At 36.2% G+C, this 27,845-nt stretch overlaps 1 protein-coding gene across 4 annotated transcripts in view; it reads right to left on the reverse strand.

The window, feature by feature from the left end:
- The window catches only part of PTPN4 (protein tyrosine phosphatase non-receptor type 4), a 116,540-nt gene that overhangs the window by 16,460 nt on the left and 72,235 nt on the right, over positions 1–27,845 (reverse strand). For all 4 annotated transcript variants that reach the window (XM_075430582.1, XM_075430584.1, XM_075430581.1 and 1 more), the window contains 11 exons: positions 26,999–27,171; positions 23,419–23,487; positions 16,220–16,354; positions 14,550–14,708; positions 9,487–9,646; positions 6,367–6,450; positions 6,226–6,282; positions 4,714–4,870; positions 3,003–3,169; positions 357–447; positions 210–271 (listed from right to left, as the gene is read on the reverse strand). In XM_075430582.1, the coding sequence (XP_075286697.1) occupies positions 210–271; positions 357–447; positions 3,003–3,169; positions 4,714–4,870; positions 6,226–6,282; positions 6,367–6,450; positions 9,487–9,646; positions 14,550–14,708; positions 16,220–16,354; positions 23,419–23,487; positions 26,999–27,171 (1,314 nt within the window). The remainder of the gene's footprint in view (positions 1–209; positions 272–356; positions 448–3,002; positions 3,170–4,713; positions 4,871–6,225; positions 6,283–6,366; positions 6,451–9,486; positions 9,647–14,549; positions 14,709–16,219; positions 16,355–23,418; positions 23,488–26,998; positions 27,172–27,845) is intronic.

The raw sequence follows: 27,845 nt of genomic DNA on the forward strand, positions 1-27,845 counted from the left end.
TTTTTCTTCATTTCATTTATTTAAAAAAACTTGCTACAAAGCATTAGCAAATAAGTAAATCTACAGTAAATTTCAAACCATCTGAGTACAAGTTGATCAGTCATTCTAGTCTGAACTAGATTTATGAGAATGTTATTTTTTTAATCAACTCCACTGAAAAACTTCAAAATTACTTAATATCAGAAGCTTTTTTGAAAAAAACTACTCACATTTATATAATTTGCATTGATGTAATCTTCATTACTTTTTAAAATAACCCGTGTAGCATCATCTGAAAAAATTTTTAGAAACTTGTTACTTCTTTACCAACCACTGTAAAGTACTTTTAGAACACTTAGACAAACACACATACTTACAAGGCGAAATGTCTCTGTATCTATTTTTGGAAATGTTTTGAGGTAATCTGGCACAAGACATTGTCATTCCAGGCTTTTTCCTATACAGTTGCTAAAAGACAAAACCGATGGTCAGACCAGAACAGATGCAAAAGACCCGTCAGTGTATTATTTCCCTAGAGGTACTTTTTAGAACATAAACTACTGAGCAATGATAGCTTCAACACACGCGAAAAAACTTTTCAAAAGAAAGCACTATGAATTTAGTTATGCTGTAGGGTCACTGAATATAATCAAGACATTGTCACGACTTGTTTAAAGACAAACTGAATGTTAAATTTCAAGCTTCCATCAGAACACCAATCGGAGAAAAGTCAGTATGGTATACTGGTAAAGGAATTGACTGATACTGACATTCCACACGGTGATTTGGGGCAAGCTAATTGCGTTGTGTATGGGCATCCAGCTACACTGCAGTTGTTTCACTTTTGTTTTTTTCTTCAGATATCCTTCCGCATTTCAGTAACTGCAGAGTGAATCCTGGGCTACCTTATGCTTCTCCCGCACAAAAAATCCTTTGAGTGGTTCCTGCCCTCTCATGCCTTAGCCATGCACTGCCACAACCCCTGTGCTGCAAACAGTATCAGTGAAATGATCGAGGTTCAATAAACAGCACTTAAACTTTTAAACATTGAATCATTTAAATAATTTGTTTTAGAGCAAACTCCTAGAAGAGGTGAATGGACAGCAAGGAAGGGGCCCTTAAACCTGTTTGGGAGACTGAAAATGTTAAGGAGTGACTTTCATAGAATCATAGAATCATTAAGATTGGAAAAGACCTCTAAGATCATCAAGTCCAACAGTCAACACAACACCACAATGCCTGCTAAACCATGTCTTGCAGTGCCACATCTACATGACTTCTAAACACCTTCAGGGATGGTGACTCAACCACTGCCCTGAGCAGCCTGTACCAGTGTTTCACAACTCTTCCAGTAAAGAAATTTTTCCTAATATCCAGTCTAAACCTCCCCTGACACAACTTAAGGCCATTTCCTCTCGTTCTATTGCTGGTTACTTGGGCTAAGAAACCAACACCCACCTCAATACAACTTCCTTTCAGGTAGTTGTAGAGAGCAATAAGGTCCCCCCTCAGCCTGCTCCTCTCTACACTAAACAGCCCCAGCTCCCTCAGCCGCTCCTCATAAGACTTGTTCTCTAGAACCTTCACCAGCTTTGTTGCCCTTCTCTGGACACACTCCAGCATCTCAATGTCTTTCTTGTAGTGAGGGGCCCAGAACTGAACACAGTACTCAAGGTGTGGCCTCACCAGTACCGAGTAGAGGGACACGATCACCCCCCTACTCCTGCTGGCCACACTATTCCTGATACCAGCCAGGATGCTGTTGGCCTTCTTGGCCACCCAGGCACACTGCTGGCTCATGTTCAGCTGGCTGTTGACCAACACCCCAAGGTCCTGAGCAGCTTTCCAGCCACTCTTCCCCAAGTCTGTAGCGTTGCATCGGATTGTTGTGACTGAAGTGCAGGACCCGGCATTTGGCCTTCTTGAACCTCATTCAATTGACCTCGGCCCATCAATCCAGCCTGCCCAGATTCCTCTGTTGAGTCTTCCTGCCCTTGAGCAGATCGACATTCCCACCCAATTTGGTGTCCTCTGCAAATTTACTGCAGGATCACTCAAGTCCTTCATCCAGATCATGGATAAAGTTATTAAACAAGACAGGTCCCAGTACTGAGCCCTGGGGAACATGACTCATGATAGGCCGCCAACTGGATTGAACACCATTCACTACAACTCTCTGGGCTTGGCCATCCAGCCAATTTTTAGCCAGCAAAGTTTTAAACCACTTTGAGAAAATCTTTTCTTTCTATATACAAAAGTAAATTTCTTAAAGAATAGCATATAAATATATGTTGGAATACATAATGCTAAGGCTCCATTTGGTGAGGAATTGACAGAATTCACACTGCTGTGTTGTACAAACCTACTACTTCCTGCTTTAAGTCACTTCATCTCATGCATTAAAGATGGAATATCATCAAGGCACAAGTTAGTGCTAAAGAAAGGCTACAGATATCAGCAGCTTAGGACTCCACAGGAAGTGTACTGTTCTTTTCAAATATGTCATTAAAAAAAAAATCAACTATTTATAAAAGACACTGTTAATCCTTAAGATTAGAGTTGTATTTTCTATTGGTGATTTTACCTTCTCTCATTGAGATTGTCCATAAAATGCCAACAGCTCAGCTGTCATTCAGTTTCTAGATATTCAGATTCCAGATATGGAATGAAGGTCTGAGCACAGGACATATATTTTGGTATACATTTTTCAGTCTTCATCTCTATGAAAGTATTTTATTAGCATAGGTCTCTGGTAACCACAAAAAGCTGTAAGTAATCAATAAAGCTACTTGTAAAAAACAACACTAAAAATGTACTATTAGGATTATTCTATGCCATAAGTTTGCACATGTAGTGTTTCAATGGATTTTTTTTTTTTGTTGTTTTTCTTTTGAGAGTAAGTCAGTTGTTTGCTAAAAGATCCTGGCTCTACTGAAATGTAGCTGAAATCTGCTCTGCTTAAAATAATTACTATCCCAAAGGACTTGGACCTTGCACACAGCTACAGGCAACACGGTACTCACATCAAACTGAGCCAAAACAGTTCCAGTGATAAGCCCCTCTGCTAGCTGAATCATGGATTCCCTCAGAGCGTTATCATCTTGATGGACACCATCAAGTGGAGATTTCTCAGGGATGTACTGGAAGTCAGGTTCGCTCTCCAGTTTCTCTTCCACAACATCATAGACAGCTATAACAAACAAAGGTATGAATGCTTTGACTGAACATGCCATTTGGCAAGTCAAGTTAACTCTAAGTCATTTATTTATAACAGAAAAAAAGACAAGTGTTTCTCCTGTAGAAAAATCTACATTAATACACTGATTTTAGTCCCCATCAGCAAGAGAAAGGAGAAAGTAGCCTTAATCAATCATTATAATTCATGACAAAACTATTTTTTTGAATTCATAGTAATTTTAAGTGAAAGCACATCACTGCTAAAATTTTGATTAAAACTCATGTTATACCTTACCTTGTCTGATGTAACTCCCTAACCTCAGATTCTCACACCATGCCTCTGAAGTCATTATAGTTGCATTTACATTTTTACTTTTAAACAACTTTGAACTGATTTTAGGCTTCAGTTCTTAAGGCAAGATGTGCAGACCACCTGACAACGGCATGAATATATGCCGTTATAATGCTATCAATGCTGTATGTGTGTTCTGTTTATAAATAAACTGAAAAATAATATGCATCTCCTACTATACATAAGAGACAGATATGCCATTCGAAAGCCTGTTTTTAAATTATATCCCATGACCATGAAGGAGGGAACTGGCAGTTCCTCACTCCTACAGCTCAAATGTTTTTATCCACAATACAAAGATAATCAACACATAAGGGGAAATTGTTTCAGTCAATTTGTAAACAAGGCTAACAATTTTATCTGAAAAAGAAAGTAAGCACACAACAGCTGCAAGAGAACTTATACACAGACCAAGAGCACAAGTAAGTGGGGAATACAAATAAGTGACCAAAGGAAAAATCGTTTATGAGGTGCCTGAGGTACTCTCCTAATTTCAGTTATTCCGATTAAACATCATTATTTTTCATTTTGCTTTTTCCTGCGCAACTGTATTATAATTGGGATGTGCAGCAGAATTAAATCCAGTGACCATCTGCTGGCAATGCTCCAACAGTGTATTCCATTAATATATTGCACAAGCTGTTATTTAGATTGCATTTTTAGCACTTTCTTCTATTAAGCCTCCTCAAGTAGAAATGTTACCAGTCATTCTGGATTGTTTTAAAAACATAAGGAAGAATTTTGCATATATCAGATTCCAAAGTTATCCAAACACTGGGTGTTTGGTGAGGGTTTTTTTTGTTTCATTTTTATTTCCCTTAAGGGAATAACAGCAATCTCAGAAACTGCATTCAATATCCATATAGTTTTCTGGACATTTTTATCAATGAGAGTGAGAACAAAATTTAAATTAGCTCTCTGCTGAAAATATTCAATCACTGACTTTCCTATTAATTTTCAACACTTAGTTACACACAGCTCCTTAGAGTACAGGACTGATCAAGATTTGTACATTACATTGTGTTGTTGCAACTCCTTTTCAAGGAAGAGAGTTCTTTCTCACAAAGATGCTGAGCATTCCGTCTCAGGACACAAAACGGAGGTCAGAAAATGAAAGCAAGGTGCGGATTTGGGTTGGTTTTTTTTGTTTTGTTTTGTTTTTTGTTTTTTTTTTTTTTTTTTTTAATTATATACAAATCACTCACCATTGGGTCGAACGAGGAGCACAAGTTCCCCTGAGTGTCTCTCACAGCTAGCTTTAATAAACATAACAACTTGATCATGGGTATGTTCTGCTATATCCCTGCCGTTAATCAGTACAACCTGGTCCCCTTCATTCAAACGCGGGACACAGAGATCAGCCTGCAAGGTTAGGGGAGAAGGAAAAAAAAAAAGTCTGTAAAACTAGCCATTTCCAACTTTTCACCTTAAAATAGCAACTTTAAATAACTATACTTGCGGACTTGAATCCGAACCGCCTGGTTGCTATGGTTGCTGCATTGTATTCAAATGATAAGTTTAAGTGTTAAACAATACATAAGACAGTGCCATTCACATGAACAAATCAATTTGCAACTGGGAAGTGACTGTCATTGTAACGTTTTTCGGCAGTTGTTACTCTGCTCCTCTGGTTGAAGTAGGAAGCTCCGCAGTTCAAACTGCATTTTGTATAGGCAGTTAAAATGCAAGATGTTCTTATCTTTGAAGGGAAGAGAGTAACATAGCAAAGCCTTATCCAAATCAATTTCACAGGCTTAAATACTTCAGGTGTGAAATATCACAACTGTAATGACAAGAATAAGACAGGGACCGAAGACAATGAACAAATCCCAGTAATCCCAGAGAGAGGAATCAGGTAACAAAATGATTATCATAATCACAGTCTAAACATCACTGCAGAGAAGAATGAGCACGTGCCATCGCCAAATACCTTCTCCTTAGAGAGCGGATGTTTAAAGCATTCAGCCAAAATTATTTATGTTAATAGATATTTCAGAGATAATAATTAATGGGGACAAGAGCAATGCTCTTGGCAAACATTTCAATAGTTTCAAATAGTGAAAAAAGAAAAGAAAGATGTATTTCTTAAACGTTAGCAAATAAATGGCTCACTTTTAGGGTATAAACAGAGTTGACTCCAGTCCGCTGAATTCCAGGTCAGTATTTTTGGCAATCAACTGACAAAATATTGTGCCTAGTTTGAAGACACTATTGATAGTCACTAAACACCAGTAACAACAGACAATCAGACCTGATGAATGATTCATAATGTCTGATTTTAATCTAAATCTTGGCTTTATTCAGCTACATCTGTCACTAAAATAAGAGGGATTTGCCATTTTAGTTATTTTTAAACACACTAAAACTCTTTCAGTATATAATTTATGTGAAATTATATGAATGTCTATATTTAAAAAAAGAAATTAAGTAAATGTATTTTTAGGATGACACAGGTCAAGAAACAGTGCATACTGAACATCTGTAACTCCCTGTAATTTTCAGGAATTAAATTTTGTTTCAGTAAGAAAAAAATATTTTTGAGGATTGAAGAACTTTTAAAAATGTTACCAATTCCTTCTGCACATAATTTGCTTTGTTAGGATAATGTTACAACACAAACTGATTTTTACAGGCAGCTATGAAATAATTTACAGTTTTGAATGCATACTTCAAGATACACAGATATTGCTACCAAGTTTGTTTTTTTCACAACTTACAGGTGTTCCTGGAGCTACCCGGGACACTATTACCGGCATCTTCTGGTCATATCCACCCTTTAAAAACAAATTAAATTAGTAATAAATCACAAACGTAGGAAATCATCTTCATAGACAGGAAGGAATTAGATGTACTGTTACCTTTACATTGAAGCCAAACCTTCCATTTTCATCTGGTTTCATTCTGATCATAACAAGATTGTCATGGGGGACACCACCGTTGGGCTAGTGAACAAAAAAATGTGCTATATTAACATATATTTTGTTCACAGTTAGACTTTGAGGATATTATATGCAATAATTTTGCAGTTTCCTCATCATGTAATTGCTCCCGGACACTTGAAAAAACATCAAGTAAAAGTGCAACTGTCTTGAGTTTTGCATAAAAGGGAAAAGTTACACACTTAAAGTCTTGGACATAACTAAGCTAAATGTGTGTTCTATCAAAGCAAGCTCAAAGTAAGAAACAGTATTAGAAAAGACTAATTGGCTTCAAGGAGTCTTAAGAAAAACAGTTTACTAAATGGAAACTCCTTAAATTTGTTTTAATTAAGACCACAGCGAAAAGCCTGCAGCAAGAACGTAGTGTGATGAAAACTAAAAGTAAATGAAAGTATACTTTTGTTTCTATTAACAGCAATGAGACTATTGTAAGCAAGGACAAGTTTGGCAACAAATTCTTGGTTCAATATCCCCTATTCCATTTGCAGTGTAGTGGAGTATGAGGTGTGACACATACTCTGCACTGATCAAGCTCTGGCAATTTTAGCTGTTTTCTTTCTTGTTTAGTTCCGATCACAACAACGTTAAAGGAAGTACCAATAAACTGAGGAATAGTAGATCCTTTTTTAATCTGGAAAAATCAGCTTAGTGCCATTTAAGTGATTTTTAGTTTTTTCCCATCGACATTTATTTCACAGACTGAATGTTAGCTAGTACTTCTATGGTTTCTATGGTGAGGATGCGAAGTATTATTAAAGAAATCTGTTTCAAGGAAGTTTTCAGTGTTATCAACTACAGCCAAAGCATAAGACTCATATTCAGAAAGGAACAAAACAAAAAACTTCTTAAAGCAAACATTTATATATGGTAAGAAAGTTCAAAATCTGCAGGTTCAATAGGTAAAAAAAATCTGCTCAACTTGGGTCATAAAAACTGGAAAAACACAGTTTCAAAAAATGTTAGCTCAATTCCAGGTGTTTTAAGATCTTGATTAAAACAAAACAACCCCCCCAAACACATTCATAGTAATGGAAAGGTGAAAAATTTGGGGAAGGAGAGGAAAGGAACAGCATAAGGTATGTTAATGGGAAGGAAAAGTACTTAGAAAGCCTGATCATAAGCAAATCATTTTAGCCTATGTTCACTGGCATGAGACACCAGACTCAGGTTCCTGGGCAGAACAAACAACTACCAAGTGCTCATTTGGCAACTTTTGTGCCATTGCATTCTCCAGACAAAAAGGTAATAATAATTTCCTGCTTTAACAGGCTATTTTGAGAAGCAGTTTACAATGAAAAACCTGAAGAGAGCCCTATATATATATATCATCATTAACCTGTCTGACTGAAAGGACTCCTGGCCGCACCTGTTTTCAAATACTTCTGGACATTCTCAGAGTGGAGACTTAGGGACTGCAGACAGAGTAAAAAGTTGTCATTCCCATACCTGTCCTAGTACTTTTCTAAATAGACTCTTCATACATACAAAGGAAATTCAATAGCTAAATGAAGTCAAAATCGTGAGGGGTTTTCCTTAAAATATTTGAGATGGAGCAGCAGAAGAGACTTCAGTGGTGCAGGAACCTGAAGTGCATTCTGGTCAGAAAAGCAGCTTTGGTGAAAAAAAACCCAAAAAACCCACCACATTCCAAATCCTAAATTTACAATGTCACAAAATTTCAGAGTCATGCTGTGTTGCTTCTTCTCTAATACCAAAAATAAAATCCAGCAGCAGACCAAATTAGATCTTCAATTACAACAGTGTACTGCCTTCAGCGAGGCTGCATAAATGTGGCCCATTGGACCGCAGCAAACAATCACACTGACAATGCACAGAGAAAAAAGAAACCCATTCTCACGCAGCTGTGCTGGTTTTGCAGAACTAAAAGGAATTAAAGAACAACTGAAAGTTATTTTTGTCAATTTGGTAAAGATAACTGAAGACAGAGCAGAAAAACTTGATGAGTAAAGTAGCGTTATCTTTCAAAACAAAACAGTACTTTAATATGACTCAGGTAAGCACTGACAGAAAAAAAAGCTGTTAAAAATTCTGGTTCATTATTTCATTAAAGAAAAATTTTTTACAACAATCCCCAAATGCTCAAATTTACAAGTTTCACTTTTGCATGTTTTATTAAAACTCCAGCTATAAAATTAAATATGGGTTTTATGGGAATCGTGTCTTTGTAACAAGGCCTGAGAGAACAGCCGAGGCTTAGAGTTCAGAATAAAAATAAACCAAAGGCATTTCTGAAATAGCAATTTTGGGAGCTGACTCACAATTTTGAATGTCTGAGGTTGGCAAAACTGTTTATACAGTATTTGCTATATCTGGATGTTAAACAGTTTTCCCATCCTGCAAAATGTTTCTTGTCCCATATCAGCATAAAACCTAGAATCCTTTGAAAAATTCTAGAAGGACAAAAAAAAAAAAAAAAAAAAAAAAAAAAAAAATCACAAAAATGGTCAGTGAGATCTCTCCTCAGTCTGACAATAACCAACTGACAAGCTTACTCATCTAGCATGTGCTTAAGTGTGGAAAAAGAACTTTTGCTTTGATTTTTACATTCCTTGTCACAGGTCTCTTGTTAGAGTCTCTGTCGTGGAAATTCTGATGAGCAACGCAACCACGGATTCATGAAGTCTCTCCTGACAAAACTGCTCTAGAAGCTGACAGGCAGTTTTAGTTTCAGCTTTTTGATAAAAGCCAAGTGGTAGCATCTGCAGTGTCTTCTTTAATATTGACGGTAAACGACTTCTCAAAGATGACGTTATTTAGAAATCTCTGCATTTTCTGAAAAGCTAATGTTAAAAATTAAGTTTGCTTAGTGCAGTCATTTGACAACAACAAGCAAAGGACTACTCCAGCAGGTGGAAAAAATAGTGGGAGCTAAGAAAGAGACAGTATTTATAATGGAAATGCTGCAACATAGTGAACAAACACAACAACTTTCTGGTATGCATCAGAACCAAACTCAGGAAAAGTAGAACTATCATTCTGATAAAACGCAGAATGGTTAAACTGGATCCAAAAACTTACTGTGGATTTTTCAGGTGATGAAGGAACATCAAATGTTTCATTAATATGGTTATCCAGTTCTTGCTGTGAGTGTGAATGATGAATTTGGTTCCAACTGTTCTTTTTAAATTGTTTGGGTGGTAACGCAGGAGGCTGCCCATCTATAGGAGTCTCTTGAGATCTAAATACCAAAATAGAAGTATGAAGTGGAATGATCATGAGATACTGACAGTTCTTTCATGGTTCCAAGTAAACTGAAAAAGCTAGAAGAAACTCAAGAATTTGATAGCTGAATATCTGTATGCATTTTTAGAATCTCAAAAACATACTGTGGTGGAATATATTAGAAGTGTATGTTTGGACATGTTACTGCTTTTTTCTTGACAAGCAACTGTACACAGAACCAGTTAGTTCATCTTTTATGTGATTTTTTTTTTTAAATCGTTTTAGCAGTCAACACACTTTATATTGGAATACTATAAAATTCCCTGTATTTACACTCCACCCTCCTAAAAAAATTATTTCTAAAATAGATATATCACTTAATATGGTTTCCCCAGTCAGAAAATCAATTAGTTTACATCCTAAATTCATGTCTGCAATTTAAATCTTAAAAAAAGACATAAGGAGAATAATAAAGTGCTCCCACACTAGTTTTTGGCTTTAAAATTTAAAAATAGGAGGAATGCAAATTGAAGGTAACTCATATGTTCCCCTGCATTTATTTGAAAAGCCCACTGGAGATGATAGTGGTAAATTTTTATTTTACAATTTAAAAGTATATGTGTATATTTCAAGAGAACTTTGGTTTTTTTCGCCATGTTGAACATATTCGCCTTTGAAACATGTGCAGCTTTGAAATATTTGTAAAAATGGCATTCACTGCACGTATTTTTAGTTTAGTTTTAACGCTATTACTGAAGATGAAATAGCAGAAAGTTCTATTTCTGTTTTAGATCTGCAAGCGCTCTACTGCAGATTAATAAAAATGCTGTGTTTATGTATAATATGGATAATTTCCTTTATTAAGTTCTTTTGGAATAAAAGGTTAACTGGGTAATTTGCATTACATAAATATATGATTCATCTTTCATTATATGGCTTTATACTTAAGAACTAAAAAGAACACTTTGAGAGGCCCAAAAGGGCAGTTAGCACATAGTTCCCATTAACTTAGTTTGAATGCCAGTTTCTAAATACCAGCGAGGATACATGCCTTCCTCCCCGTGAACCACATGAAAAGGTATTATTAAGTAATCTAACAACTTATGACAACAGCCCACTGATACTAGTGGCAAATCCAAAAACCACCAAGAATGAAGTTACAGGTTACAGCTAAACCTAAAGAGAACACTACCACCAAAAACGGGTGCCTCCGTTCTTACTTTCACCCACACCTACGGCCCCTTCCTTGAAGCACTCTGGTGCTCCTCCCTTGGCTAAGGCAGCTTACCAAGCAAGTAAAAATACACCGACTTTTTGGACTAGCCTGAGTAGCTCTCCTGGTTAAACAAGGTGAACTGGTTGTTCATAGGGTCGACCACCGCCCGGGAAGGGAAGTACACTCCCAGAAGCCAGAAATAGGCACTGCCCCTTTCGTTATCAGCAAGCTGTAGCAGTAACTCACAGCATAACATCCCTCTAAAAAGCACAGGTAACCACATGAGCGGTCCTACTGTATTTAACTGGTCTAGCCACAATAAACTGTTAGCAGGGTACGACTCTCATTATGAGACAGCATAACATTTCAAGCTGCTGCAAGTTACATATTTTCAAATAAAAACAAAAAAATCAGATCACAGTTGTCTACAGTGATTTCAAATAAAGGATGAACCTCTTTCAAAAAGCATGAAAATTGAGTGGGAAATGGAACACTTCACTTTGAAAAAATCACACATTTCCCATCTCAGTTTTAAAAAATTTAGTTAATTTTCTTAGAAAACAAAATATTGATAAAATTTTTTGTCAGTGTACAAAAACAGTACATTTGAAAAGATCATAACAATATTTTTTCTGCATGTTTTTGCATAATTTCAACTTTGAGAAAATAATTTAACACTGTATGAAGAAAAGAAAAAAGTACTAATTATTCAGTATCTGATGTCTGAAGAATTTAATGGGAATAAAAATAATATTTCTTCACACTTTTCAATGCAAGCGACAGTAAAAAAGAGCATATCCTCCTTTTATTTTTCCAGATAAGCAGCTTTTCTAAATTCATTTTTGTGGAGAAAGAAAAAAATACGATGACTGCCAACATTTGCAAAATGAATTTTCAAGGCAGCTCTAAATTATTTAGCCACTGACTTACAAAGGTCACCCAGAGCTTTTTAACTGCCTATGTATGCATTCATTCAAGTCTGGCCAGCAGATTATTCAGCCTTTTAAGTGAAAGGCAACATAGTTATGCATTTTCCTGCAAACAATTACTCCCGAAAGTTTTGAACTGAAAAAGGAACAGAACACATGAGTAGAGACACAAAAGAAGTCATTCCGATAAAAGCAAAAGATGGAATTTCATGTTTGACTAGATGTCTGTACATACATGTCAACAAACACAAATAAATTCCTATCAAACATACAAACTAATAGAAAAGATCTGAAAGTTACTTAAATGAGCATTTTAGAAGCAGCAATGCAAGTACTGTAATATATTAGCATAATGAATTGTGAGAACTAACAATCACGCCTTGGGCAAAAACTTCATTGCTTTATACTTGCCCAGTCAGCTTTGAATTTCCTTATGAATGCTCAGACAATGGCAGTGAAAGCAGCCTATTTTGCAGGCAAAGCAGCTCTCTGTTACTGCATTCAGCAATTTACATAACAATAAAATAACACACAAGCCCTGGCACTGACAAGCTTTGGGTATTTTTGTTACAGATATCCGGTCTGACCTTTTCACATATCAAGCAAAAGTTTCATACGCATCCCCACAAATTTATTAAACTAAACATCAGGTGCTTTGGAATTGAAGGTTATAATTACCTCAGGGAACTACAAGCAGAAATCTCTCAGTTTAGTTTTGAATAGCACATGCAGATGAAGGAAAAAATGTGGACCTAAAAGTTGAATCAGCTAAAATACAATAACCTTCTAAACTGCACTGAAACACTAATTTCTTTTGCTACGTGGACTCCAAACTCAGCGAGATCACTAAACCTACTGCCTCTCAGTTTAGCCCCTCTGACTTCCTTACATGTGTAAATTTGATCAATAAATAAAAATTCCCAAGAAATTAGCAGATGGACTACTCTAATCTTTTCACTCAGAAAAGTCAAACTGTCCCAGAAATAGCTTTTCGGACTGTAAAACAATACAATTTTAAATCATGCAGCTAATATGAATTTTATGACCACTACTTCCTTTCGTAAGTCTCAAATCTTGAATCAATAACATCACCTGAAACTTTCATAAGACCATAACAGGGTTCATGTATTTCTGACAGTCAACATCCTCATTCTTAAAAATATTTCATGCTAGATACCTATACCGGGAGATTAAATTCCACTTTTAAACTTCCAACAAGGTAAAAAAACAAAAACAAAAAACAAAAACTTAGTGATGGAAGAGCAACAGTTTTTCTGCTTGGGCATAAAAAGTGCAAAATCATGAAAAAGAACAGCCATAGCTGCATAACTAATTTACAAAACCACTTCCTCTTTTTTTAAGACTTCTTTCGACAGTGACTTACACAAGAAATCAGGTCTTAAAAAAACAAATCTTAAGGACACTCAGGAACATCTTTTACAACTTAACTTAGATTAAAGGAATACGAATAAAAGAGACGAATTAAGAATTACACTTACTTTGATGTATCACTCTACCATGCAGTAACTGTTTCTCGTAACTGAATTCACTTGGAAGCCTCAGAGCAGAAGGAACCTGACCCTCTGTAGCCTTTGTACAGCAAAACTCAAATATGAGAGAAGATTCACAAGTGTTCCAGTTTTGAGACTCCCTTGCCATGTGAACAGGTTAAAAAAGCTCACCAAAAAAAGAGTATTTTATATTATTAGGCCAAGCTCCTGTTTTATAACTCCGAAGGATAAATAACTAGCTGATGGTGAAATTGTAACCTTTTGTACCACATCATAAAAAGCATCTTGTGTTATTCTACAAAACTTAAAAAAAAATTGTGTTCTATTCCCCTCCCCATAGTTATGCATCATTGTCCAAGCAAGGTTTTAAAACTGTGTTCAGATACCTTCCCAGAGTAATTTTTCCTGAAACACAATTTGTTTATAAACATGTAATTATGTATGTGCTATTTTATAGTTCTCAAATGATTGTGAAACCATTTCCACAGTTTCCTTGTTAACAGAGATCGTACAATATTATGAGGGCAAGTGGCAGTGTTAGCAAGGTGTATATAGAACACCTTTTTTCCCCCCAATTAATCTGTCCTATGGCCACAAGTTATTGAGTATTTCAAATCTTTGAATAACTCAACTTCTTTTGTTTATCATCCTTCTGGACTTAATACACAACAACAGTTTTTATTTTGCCCACCATAATGTAGTAAACTTACAGTATCAAGAATATTCAGCAGAACAGAAAAAAGCCTGGTAGTGCCATCTTAAAAAAATAAAGATACACTCTACTACAATACACAAGACATACTAGGAATCTCAGAACGCTGGGGTGCTAAAAAGGTATTTCATTTAAGTAATTTGTAAAGCTCATTCATACTTCTGTGCCTTGACAAAAAGCAAAATTTTAAAACTCACAGGAATCAAAACCTTTTACCGCAAAACAACGTGCTTCAGTTCTGTCACAAAAATAACCTTTGCTTTTACATCCAGACACTGATGGCCACATTACAGCAAACCCACATTTGAGTGGGTGGGGAAGGTATCGTAACCCTGCACCAGGAACATGTCAGAGGTAGGTCTTTAGTTCCGTTTCATTTAATTTTCAATAAGACCTACACTAGTTCTCGCTAAACAACAGCTACAATTTTATTAGATTTTCTGGCTCTCCCTAACCCAAACAATTAACTCTAAATTCTTAATGTACAAGATTTCTGACTTCTCTCCAGAAGCCCTGCATGCTACAATACAGTAACAACCAACAGAACTTACGGTGATGATTCCAGTATGATGCTATTAGCCTGGGTAGAAGATGGAGATCTGTGGTTTACAAATACTTCACTTGGGGAAGTGTGAACTACATGGTCCACTAAATGTCCAACTGATGAGGGTCGTAACCGGGCTCCTTCTTGAGTGAAAGCAGAGTTGCGACTAAGAGGGAAAGCATAGCAGTGCAAGGTGAAAAGGAACATTATTATTATCTACATTTCTTACGACACTACAAAGGAATGCTAAAATAATTATTTCCTCTCAGTACAAGCATGTGTTCATATACATATTTTTATTAAATAATTTAAAGTTTCAAAAATCACTGAAACATGTTGTCAGAACAACGTGCTATATATCATAATGTCCTTTTTGAAGGTGTTCAAAATTATTTTCATATACACTAAATGGCTAATATTTTTCTTTCTTTCATTTTCTTTCTTTTTTTTTTAATTAAAGAAGCCTGAAGGTGTTATGGTCCAATGAACATGCTACTGGACTGATAGTCCAGTCAATGAGAAGAAAAATGAATCCCCAAGAAGAAAAAATCCTGGCTCTGTTCATGACAGAACTTAACCTGAATTCATTAAGATGAACATTTTATCCCCTGCATCTTCTCCTAGAAGAATCATAAGCTCTGCACTGAGAGTCTTAACATTTCCGTGACCCAAAATTTTCCAATTTGAAAACTAGCACAACGACATATGCATTTCTTAGAATGCTTTGAAACATGCATGATAAGTTATTTTTCTATTAATTATTAAAACGCTACAGATACTTACAACAACAGTCTTTTCAATAACATGCTGCAATGCCAAAGAATCTTAAAAGCTTCTGGTTTGTGCGATACAAAATTGGATAATACCAGTTCTTAAGCCGGTTTCAGCACACTGAGAAAGTTGGTTATTTTCCAGAAGAAATCAGGAATGATTTTTCACTAACTATAAACATAAACCAGAAAGCTCTGTCATGTGAAAAGAGTGAGCTTTGAAAGAAATGCAGAAAAATTGAGAGGAATAAACCTGCAAGGATCACAGAATCACAGAATGGCAGGAGTTGGAAGGCATCTCTGGGGATCACCTAGTCCAATCCCCTTGCCAAAGCAGGGTCACCTAGAGCAGGCTGCACAGGACCATGTCCAGGAGGGTTTTGAATATCCCCAGAGAAGAAGACTCCACAGCCCCCCTGGGCAGCCTGCTCCAGTGCTCCGTCACCCTCAGAGGGAAGAAGTTCTTCCTCGGGTTCAGATGGAACTTCCTGTGCTTCAGTTTGTGCCTGCTGCCCCTTGTCCTGATATCTGATGAAGGAATTTTCCCCAACGTTTTATAGATGTGGTTAGCCAGAATCACTTATTTCTAAAATATCACACAGATTTTATTATCAGTTTTTTTCTTAGCTAAATGAATAATGTAGTTTTAACCGAGTTTGACAAAACTCAAGCTCTCAAATTCAGGATTGGATGCTACAGCTTACACTTTTTACAGGCTGAGTGAGAAGCACCTTAAATTCACCCCAAAATAGTTTCTTTTATCTGGAGCTAAATGTTCTAGAGAACCACTCAACAGAGAATTTGTGAAGTTATTTGTCTCTGTAATGCAATAATCCTTTTATTACACAAGTAGGCCACTCAGAGGTAGACAGTCCCTTCTAGGGAGAGAAGATTTGATGCTACTTACTGATTTGGGGTTCCAGGTGGAGAGCGTGATGGTAGGCTCTGTGTTTCCAGCCTATCATCAGACAGTGAGTTCCTACTCACTACTTCCCAGTCCATCCCACTCATTAATTTCCGTGCCAAGGGTTTACTGGGGGATCTAGGAGAAGAAAGCAAAATGACTCACCAAAAATTTCATGAGGTAAGAACAAAATTACATAAAATTCACCACAATGAAAATGATGTTCTATCATAGGAAACTAAATTATATCGAAGAAATGAAATGCAATAATGTAAAACTATATTCTCATGGGCAGTTCTGTATCTTCTCAATATTTGCACTTCATTTTCTGTACTTTGTATGAGAACATCAATGAAATACAGCCATACAATACTTTTGGCTGGGAGACAGACAGGGAAGATGGAAGAGGAACCCACTAAACTTCACTAGGCATTTCTAATGCTTCAAAGAGAATCTGACTCAAACAGAATAGTCACTGAGAGGTCTGAAACACAAAATAAAAAACAAAACAAAAACCCAAAACAAAAACACAAAAAAGAAAAACAAACAAACCAAAAAACCAACAAAAAAAATCCTCCCAAAAAACCACCCACATACCATAAAACTTCTAAGTACCACAACTATTCACCCATCTTATGAAAAGTAAAGCAGTGGAAATGTCAGCCCAGAAAAACTCCCGAAGATTTTGAAGAAGTGAAAGTGGGGTAATCATCAACATGGCAACGGAGCTATTGATTTTTGTTTACGCATCAGGGATTTCCGTGAAGGTGACATGCTTTCTTCCAGAACATAAGTTTTGTCACCTGTAAGGCAGATGCAATCACCCTATTTGAACGTCTTTGTCGGTAGCCAAAATTCATTTGATTTTGTGCCAGAAATGTCCTTTGGGTTAAAGCTTGTTACCACCAGTGTTTTTATACAAAACGTATTTTACACTTATTGCGCTTTCTTGATATTGAGGAAATTTTTCCTTCTCATTCTCCAGTCATCCCAGGATACCTACTATTCCCTTCTGCTGTTTCTCTTACATATTTCTTAAGCACAAATGAGACCATAGTTGCAGTCTCTCATGAAATACTGTATTTCCCTTTTATACTGGAAATCATCAAATGAATCATCCAAGAATTGTGGTTGCTTTTTTCTTAGCATCACATTGTACGGTTCAGTCATCCTGCGACTAAACATACCCAGACTTTTGCTGTTTGCTGTTTTCAACTGAAAATTTCTTAGCCAACAACAAAAATTATTTTAAATAATCCTTAAATATCCTGTTCATTTTGTGTTACTGGGTTTTCACTTTATTTCTACTACTTTGATGGTGTTATATAGTTCAAATTTCTCCTCTATCATTACCCAGCCCTCTCTTATTCCAGTGATACCTCAATTTCATCAGTCTTCTGTACCATGATAATTTCATTCCCATTTGCCTTTATATTCTATCACTATACTCTACTCTCTAGTTTTGCACAATGAGGTGACAACATATTACTGTATCAGGATAACTCCTTCATTTTTTTCCCCAGCTCCATACACCCATATCACAAAATCACTTCTGCCTTTGCTGTCCTTGGGACACATGGTAACTGTTCTTTATCTTTGTTGTTATCACCTTACTGATTTACTGAAAGTGCAAGTCCAGAAAGAAGGAACTTTGAGAAATTAAGGAACTACCCGCACACAAATTACACCCTTCTGAAAATGAGAACCTTAGTTACAGATACATTTTTGCTTCTCTCAGAACCTGAAACTCAATGCAAGCCACCACCTTAAGCAGACTGTCCTCAATATTATCAAAAAAGTCTGCAACAATAATCAGCTAAACATCGTAACGAATAATTTATCTTCACACGCAGAAAAACATAAGCCCTATTGATGTCAACAGCGTTTGTTTGATACTAAAGGAGTGGTGATCTGTATGTGGAGGGTTTATTTTTGTTTTTACACCCCCGAGTAGTTCTGAACATGTATTGCATGCGCCTTTGCTGCTCTAAAGACTTGCTGAATAGCAGCTGACAAATTTCAGACAGTTAAGCGAGATGGGCTATTCTAAATACTACTGTTTCAGGTCTTCTTTCGCCTGGGGAAAAAACAAACAAACTAATAGTATATCATTATTTGAAAACAGGGAAAATATAAATTACTTAATTCCTGAGGAAAACTACATCCAATTTCTTAGCGTGCTTCACTGTATTTAAGCAGTATTAATTTGATTCAAAAAGTAATTAGCTCGATATCATGTCAATTAAACCAACATTTCAATTCCTGTAATTTGCTTCAAATACGAGCAACTTGAACCACTTAGCTATTTTTCTTCACAAACATAGCAAATTTGAGCAATTCTAAACAGATAAAATAACAAGAAACCAGCAGAAGTGAAATGCATATCTAACGTTATCCATTCATTATTCTTTTACTAATCAAAGCTATGATTACCTAAGACTTTGCTGACAGCACGCTTGCAGCCAGCAGCAGATTAGCACCAAGAGCCAGCTCTGCCAAAGATGGATTCTGCTAAGCAAAGAACGGGCTGAGGGAAAAATGCAAAGGAACATAATATATCCAGTACTAAACTAGGTAAATACAGGACTGTAGATACAGTATTTTCTGACAGACATGTAAAGGCAGCTATTGAACATTATTTCCCTTCAGTGAAAAAGCAACAAGTGAAATACAGGAAAGTTAGTATATTTTGGGGGGGGCTTTTTTAAATGCACTACAGTGAAAGCGCACTATCCTTGCCTGTATAAAACAAATTAAACTACAGAGAGACACAAAAGTATATAGGGAAGGGAAAAAACAAATTTTTCCCAAAATTACATTTTTGACTGCTTTAGAAAAAACCCACTGCATTGTATCTTAAGTCATAGTATATAAGTACATTTTTTAAAACTTCCTCAATCCATGCAACAAATGTACACAAGTACAATGAGAAAAGCGCCACCTTCTTCCCTATCAAAAAAAACCAATGCTAAGAAAACTCACCTTTTACTGTGGATAGGGTCTGATCTTTCAGAATTAATACCTTACTACCATGATAAACAGCTGCAGCGTTTATCAGCAGAGGTTTGTTTCAATTATTTTATTAACAGCTCTAACCTCAGAGTCCCACCCACTCATGTTTGTTGCCTCCATTTCCTGTCTTTGCAGAAATTTCAAAGAAAAAATTACCACACTGCAGCACCGAACTTCTCAGTGCTGTGGCTTTTTTGATACAAGTTCTCCTGGCAACACTTCTAAATCTAACAATCTAGTTATTTTTTTGTTAGCATTTAAGATATGTTGTGAAATATGCCTGCAAATTTCTTCTGTGTCACTAAATCCTTACAATATTCAAATAACTTTTTGATGCCAGAGTGCAGCTGAGGAGATGGGATGGGGGTAGTAAACTGTAAAAAACTTTTGAAATGCTTTGATAAACTTAAATATTCTGAATTCCACGTTTGTCTGCTCAGTCTGGATGCTTCTATTGCATCCTAGCACAGGGCACTGCCAGTTAACAAACTATTGTCAGATTTAATTTTTGGTGTACCTGCAGAGACAGAAGTCCTATCTCCGCAGAAACAGAGACGAAAACTTTACCTGCCCCCAAAATCATGAACGACGAGCTGAGATATTATGTCAAATACAAAAAATCGAGTAGCAGGGATGAAATTACATAATGCAACTAAAAAAAAGAAGCATGACAAATTATATTAGCTCAGCTACAGTACACAAGAGCTTTTGAAGACAGAATTTGTTTTGTGTTCCACAGCTGAAGTGCAAATTCTTGCAGAAGCCGGGAAAGAAAGAGGGTATTGTTTGGGAATGCAGGTGGGAATCTTTTAAATCATTTCTGTCCCAAAAAGAAATATAACCTGGAGCCACAGGTTTGCTTTGTGTTTCGACAGGTAGTACCAGGAAAGTGTTTCTCACCAACACTGGCAACTTCTGCTTTAGACCAAGAGACTGAAACTATATACAAATCTGCAGATACACCACAAACGACACATGCATTTTAAAGCAACTGAGAAATTATTTAATTAACCTGAATAAATGCATGGGTGAAGCAAGACTGAATTTTCTGAAAGAGAGATTGCAGCTTAATGATAGAGTTTACAAATGACTAAGATACCCACTCATTATCATACAACGCGCATAAACTACCTTCTCTCAGCTCCAGTACACACCACTAGAATTGAATTGGACTCTAAGAAAGAACAGCGCTCTTTAAGAAATCTCTCAATTCATGACTTCAAACTTTTTTCACTTTTATTATCTACTTTCACTTTTATTATGCTCCTGAGAATTCTTACAGGTTTTCTTGGATTGTGAATATCGTGCAACAAATGAGGCCAAGACGATAGCTGTAATGAAGATTTGAAGAGGAAAAAAAAATATTCGAAACAATTGCAGCAACAGTCTTCTAAATGCTGAAGTTAGTGCTGCATGAAGATTAAGAAAATGGCATCTACAAAATGTATCAAATTTATCCTATACTACCTCCTTCACAGTAATAGATTAAATTTTTTAAAACTAATTTTACATGTTTTTATGATTTGGGAAAAAAAAAATCCAGGAATACTACTGCAGCTAATTTTAAAGTAAAATCCTGAGCACAAACAACTAAGCCTGCTCCGTGAAGGTTATAACTATTTGATTTATTCAAAGGACTGTTAAGAAATTCTATTTCCATGTTTTGTGCACTGTATCTATGTTCTGCTCAGTGTGCAAAGGCTAGATGATCATCACTTGCGGCATTTCCTAGCTTAGCACGAACTGATCACTGAACTTCTCAGTGTAACTATCCTTGTTATTTTCTTACAATGAAAAGATTCAAAAGGTTTCTTAGAGTATTAGCTCAAATAAGGCAGTTTCTAGTTAGATATTGATAAGAAAACAGAGGGCAAATCTAGATAGCTCTAGGAAAAAAACCTGAAAACTTTTACTTTTTAAATGATCTTAAATAAATCTTCTGTTATGGTAACAACAAAAGCAACAGTAATTATTTAAATTTTTTTATGTGTTCACTTAATTCTCAAGAAGGACCTGACAAATGCTAGCACGCTCCTGGTTTCATAGCATAAGGCAACCAATACCTAGCAGAACTTTCGAAAGCAACTAAAACAAGCCTGCTGCTTGAGAGCTTAAAAAGCTGTTCAAGAATACGATGACTGTGTCTGAGAAAAAAACACTGAGAAAGGCAGGTTCCAGGAACAAAAACCACATTCTACTTGGAAAACCTTAAATAGCAAACTTTACCTTCTGTATGAATACAAAAGGGCTACATCTACTCTGTATTTCAACTTGAAATGTAAATGTTTAGTAGACAAAGAATTACAGGCAACTTTCTTAGATGAAGCTTCCTGAACCACACAGTGTTCTAGAAATGTCTTGTATCTGAAGTTTCTTCACCCTTCAAAATACTTAAAGTCTTTAAAACTGAAAATGCATTAACTGCATACTGTGATGGGCAGGACAGAGGAAGAGACAGATGATCTATTAAAAGCCTTTTGAGGTGTATTTGTTACAATGCGCCATCAATTTCAGTTCACTGACGTATGCATATATGCCTCAGACATTTATCAGTCATCGCCATTACTAAACAATGCAAAAGGTAAGGATGAATGCTGTATTCCTTAATCTAAAAGCAACAGTGGAAGATAAAATTACTGAGGACAGAAGAGCCAAGTATTTTACCAACTAAAAAAGGCCAAAAAGACTTAAGAAAACATGAAAGCAGTTCTAGCCATGGCTTTCAATTTCATCCAGAGTATATATTACAAAATACAAGTGACTTCAGCACCACTTGTTCAGTTCTGACACAAAGGGAAGAGTGCCATCTACTGCATAAGACTTTCTAAAATGATAAATATACTCATCAAAACCAAGTATCAGCTCTCCTCCACCCTACTTACTGTGGAGAATTTTCAAGTTCAGATTGCACCAGGAAAAACAGTTTTTAACTGATTTGTAACTGTCATTTAAATAAATAAAAGGCAGCGGTCACAGTGTTGAGTCTTCTGACTACTAAATAAGTTGCCCCAAGTAAAAATCTAACTAGACTCCCAAAGCAAACTTGAGTAAAAAATAATTCTACAGCACGCAGAACAAACTGGTCTTATAAAATCTACCTGCTGAACAAGCATGTCACAGCACTTCTGCCCCAAAATGCTTCTAATATGGATCTGGGTATCTACGGTGTGGCCAGCTAAAAACTCAAATTATATTATATTGCACAGGAGGAAAAAAGGGGGGTGGGGGGCAGTGGGGGTAATGGCGAGGAAATCAAGGCAGAATTCACCAATGCTCTGATAAGCAGTGTTTGCAGGTACTTGAGAAACATTGCTGGGCTTGTTACTAAAAGTCTGCAAGCATAAATTTGAACTCAAGAGTTCCTTAAGCGGTAACTATGATAAAAGACATTCTCCATCTCAGTAAAAATATAAGCATAAAAAAAGCACAGAGTATGACCCCTCCTTATAAGGATTCTTTCTGCTAATGATCAGAGTAGACTGCCAAACAGATGCAGCAGCAGTTTTACTTTTGAATACTGCATCATAATTTCTGAATGAAGAACTACATCTATGTCTTGACCATTTTCTTCTAATCACTAATCCCCTCAGGAGTCTGAAACACAATTAAGTAATAGAGTCTATGATTAGCCAGCTACTCTGTGACAGAATACCTTCAACAGCAGCTCATTCCCAGTCAAATTTTTCATAGTGCAATAACTCATTCGGACTATAGTGATAAAGCTGTTGTCACCAAGTAAGACATTCACAGTCTCTTATTCTAAAGAAAATATGTGTGTACAGTTGTAGGTTGTCATCAGGGATAAAACATACCCATTACACTCAATATTTTAATAGAATAGTTAAAGTGACCACACTTTGCAATAAAGACAGCAAAGAGGGCTAGTACATGTAACAACAAACTACACAGATTGAAGGCTACTCTGAATTTTGAAAATATATGAAGGCAGAAATATTAAATAATACCCCTATTAACTTTTCCGTCATAACATTGTCCCCCATTTCTGCTGCTCTGAGGAGACACCCTCCCATATCAAAATTAAACTCCTTAATATGGTTAAGTCAAGCCACCAGCAACAGTCAACAACAGTTGCTCTTTATTTGATATTTTTGCAAACAGAAAACAGTTATCCTATAACATCTAAAAAGCTACAAACAGCAGACTTACTGATCTTGTACAAAATTGCTTACCTTGCAAACACCCTGTCTTTGTTTGCTCTTTCTTTACCATACTGCACAGACTGGACTTCTGTTCTCCCACTGGAAAACAAAACAAAACAAACCCAAACCACTAAATGCAACGAACTTAGGATAACAATTTCTTGCTTAAAATTGAATCATCTCAACAAAAAACTCTCTAAATTCTATTTTCAGTCATGCCCAAGCAATTGCGTTAGCTTCAGTACAGTGTAACATTAGAAAGCATTTAGTAGAAGTGCAGGTCGTCTTTCCCATTACAGTCTAACTGTAATAAAGACCAATTTATTTTAGGCATAACACAAAGCCTTCTCTTATCTTCCTCCTTCTTCTTATCCTAAAGCAAGAAGAAAGTTCTGCTTGGATCTTTGGATAACGTTGCTATAATTTTTTCTGTTATAGCCCCAATCAAAAGTCACAGCATCTACTCTGTACTCCTCTTAAACTATTCCCTGAATTGCTAATAACTTCGTCATTACTTAGTTCAGCAAAATATGATGAAGAAATTAGATAAGCACATCAGGATTGTATTATTCTACACAACTTGTCAAAACCAAGATTAGATCTTGGAACTTTCTGACTTTTCACATAAGACCAGATGTCTTGCATAGAATCAAAGATCTTTTATAATATTTCATAATTTTTTTTAGGAAAAAAAAGACAATTTTTTTTGAGTGTCTATGAGCAGTTCAGAATTGGTGGCAAGATGCCAGCAAAACTCCCTCTTTCAGCCATTTCCTCATTTATAGCTTCAGACCAAGGCATAGAGTCAGAGGATACACGTCCTAAAAGGATACTGATATTTCAAACTGTGCTTTTTTCTGTCCTTTACAGTGACATTTACACTATGAAATCAAAGAATAATGAGCTATTTTCACATTCATATTACAGAACTATTGGATGTGTGAAGGCAACAACCCCACAAACAAAAAAACCAAAACAAACCAACTTTTTTTACTGTGAAGGTGGTCAAACACTGGATCAGGTTGCTCAGAGATGGTGCACAATCTCTATCCTAGGAGACATTCAAAACCTGGCTGGACACAATCCTAGGCAACCTGCTATAGTGGATCCTGTTTGAACAGGACATGGGACTAGACCTTGTTCTGAGCTGCCTTCCAACCTCTGCCATGCTGCGATTCTAAGAAATTTCTCTTTTCAAACTTGCTACCTCGTAACTACCTGGGGTTATACAATTCTAAATCTGACAAGCAGTAAGCCATCTATACTTTCCTCTACTCCTTTCCAATAACTCTAATATTGTATTTGCCTTTCTCTAACTGCTACTAATAATTGATTTAACATTTTCAGAGAACTACAAAGCTCCAAGACAGTAACAGCTTAATTATTATTGATGCTTCTCCTCTTTTCTCTCCATGTGTAGATGATTTTGCATTTTTGGACACTGAACTTGATCTATCATTTTATTGCCTACCTTGCGACACATCACTGAAACTTTCTGGAGTCAACTGCAGCTTTCACTACAAAAACCTGTATCGTTTCAGTGGCAACTTCCCTTTGTTGTGAAGAAGTGACCTACTTGGTTCCCATCTGGTTAAAACAGTTGCTAATACACAATAAAACTCTGTGTTTCAGCAGTTTAACTTCTTTAACGAGTATTTAGTGAAAAATACTATTAGAACCACTTTGAAAATCCAAGGACAGTGTACAGAAGTCAGATTTTTTTCATCGGTAGTCTTCTTGATCCCTCCTGGAAGCTTTTTTTTAAAAACAAAACAAAACAACACAACTTGCTTCAAAATTTGCTGCATTAGAATCTTTTAGTCCAATGGAAATAATAGATTACATAACTCACTTAATAGTTGAACAATTTCACATCTCTGATTTCTTTCAGAACTGGAGGTAATTCTGTCTAGCCCTGGCAGTTCAGTATTTCATTAGTTCATTTTAATCATAGAAATGCTGGCTAGAAGTCTCTAGTCTCCTAACACTAGGTCATGTCCAGCCATCGCTTTGTCTATCCAAGTTCTGAAAGCCTCCAAAAATAGAGATCCCATAACCACTCTGGGTAAGTTGTTACAGTAACACACTGTCCTCCTAGAAAAACAAAAAAACCCCAAACTTTCTCCCAATGTCCAGCTAGAATCTTTCAGGTGAAATTTGTGGCTATTGCCCCTTGTTCTATCACCTGCCATTACCAGCAAAAGTTTGGCTCCATCCTTTCTGACACTGCCCTTGAAGTAGTTTTAGGCTTGTTACTAAATTCCCCCTTAGCTTCCTCTTCACCAGATTAAACAAGCCCAGTGACCTTAACCTCTCCTTGTGTGCCATGTTACTACTACTATTATGCTGCCTCTAAACATTCTCTCAAACTGCTTGCAGAAATTCTAGCCTTTTGGCTGCTTCATTAACTTTAATGACCTTCTTCATTTTTAGGCAGTTTCCCTTTTCATCTTACATTAACATAAGCTGAATGCCATCATCAAAGAGCTATTCTGTAATCGTAACCACAATGATTCAAATTCAAAATCTTTACAGAAATGAAAAAGCTCCCTCAAATTCACTACAAGAACATTGAACCAAGTCTCAAACACTGTTCAGGATTGCAGAATGCTGTTTCTAAAATGGGTGCTGCGAATGCTGGTCAAAAACACAGATGGTATAAAAATATAGCCACTGAATTTCTTTCCTCTTTATACATTTATGCAATTCACAAGTGTAACAGAAATAGTCTGTTATTGTGTTTTCTAGCTCTTCATCATCTCCCTTTGTATTTCACAGACACTGTTGCCATTCTAGACAGATGATCAGTAGTAGCTCCATTACTACAGGCACAATTTACACCATCGGCATTCTGCATTACTTGCAGAGACAGTTAACTTAGTTACTTAACTGAGAATTCTTTTTTCTTTTTAGTAAAAAGCATAAAACACTTTAAAAACCAACACCACCCACTCTATCGTTAGAACAGAAATTATACTTGGGGATTATAGTTATTCCACAGGCATTCTTTGCACCTAACAAGCTTTTTGCCTATTATGCCAAGTTTATCCTTAAAAGTTATGGACTTTAGTTCATCCTTATTTTCTAAACTTTTGGATTTGGGGCAGAACACATATATCTTTTGTTTTCACCTAGTTGCCTATTTGTAGGCATCTAGCTTAAGTGAGCTTTACTTGTACAAGCTTCTTTCTGTTGATTTCTATTTGCTCTTTATTTAGGTCTGTTTTGTTGCTGCTGCTGCACACAAGATGTGAGATCCATCAGTTTTCAAAAACACCAGGCCAAAGACTTTGAAGTTCTGAGACAACATTTTTAAGGTAAACATAACCCAGCAGGTAAGCAGGAGAAGAAATGCAGGCTGTGAGACAATCTCAGAGCACTAGCTCAATAATGACCGCTAATAATACAGTAATTGTATTTCCAAGATATCCTAGAAAATTACTGACAACATTTGAAACTTAGGTCAACAGGGGAGGGGAACAGTTGCAGGATTCAAAAGCTATTTGAATTATGGCACTTTTTAATATACATTCTAAATAATTCCCTATGTTTATTGATCATCTGCCTGTTCTCTTATGTTCTTTCCCATTTATTTCAAATCTGCACTTACCAGTACCGGAACTTGGAACCCAAAGTGAAATAATGTGCAAAAAAGTTCTTCTGAGGGGGGAGTGGTGTGTCCAAACGGAAGAACGTGTGATGTTCAACACAAGCTTTCCACAAATTCTTACATGCTCGGTAATTCACCATATTGAATCCCAGTAACGTTTCTCTAGATTCATGCTAAGAATGAGAAAAATTTATTTCAGATTAAAATTATTCCCAGTTACTTTTGAAATTAAGATACTGTTTTTCAAAATTTATTCTTTTTGAAGTGGTTCTCTAATTTTATATTAACTTTACGTATTTTAAAATACCTCTAAGTTTTCTTGAAAGGAATTTCAAAGTTAATAGCCACTTTTTTTTCAAATGAGCCTGCCACAGGTTAACACTCTGTTTAGTGATACTAAAATAAGTCTAGATGAGAAGAAATGGTCCCAAAAGGTAGGACCCAAAGTATATTAAATAATTCTGTGATTCAAGAACTCAAAGGTAACATGCCTCTCTGTTTCAAGATTTCTACAGTTAAGACGAGGAATTGTCATGCACACATGCCAGTTAGAGATTGGGAACAGTTATTGACTGATATGTCTACTTCTGAATCATTAATTAGGTTCCTTATAAAGGAAAGAAGCAAAATTGCAAAGCAAGCGAAGCTATTCCGCATGTTGAGGGAGCTTGATTATAATCTTTGTAGGCCAGAAAACATCATCGTCTCTCTGCTTTCTCTTCACAGTACTAAATCCTCCACAACATTTAGTGCACCGTCACTGTTTTCACTTAGCAGTAAACTCCTTTTCCAAGTTAAGTTTTTCCTGGCCTGCTCATCTTTATCTCTGCTCAGATGCTGGGGCATA

This window comes from Opisthocomus hoazin, chromosome 9 (genome assembly GCF_030867145.1).
Source record: "Opisthocomus hoazin isolate bOpiHoa1 chromosome 9, bOpiHoa1.hap1, whole genome shotgun sequence".
In the NCBI taxonomy this organism is placed as follows: domain Eukaryota; kingdom Metazoa; phylum Chordata; class Aves; order Opisthocomiformes; family Opisthocomidae; genus Opisthocomus; species Opisthocomus hoazin.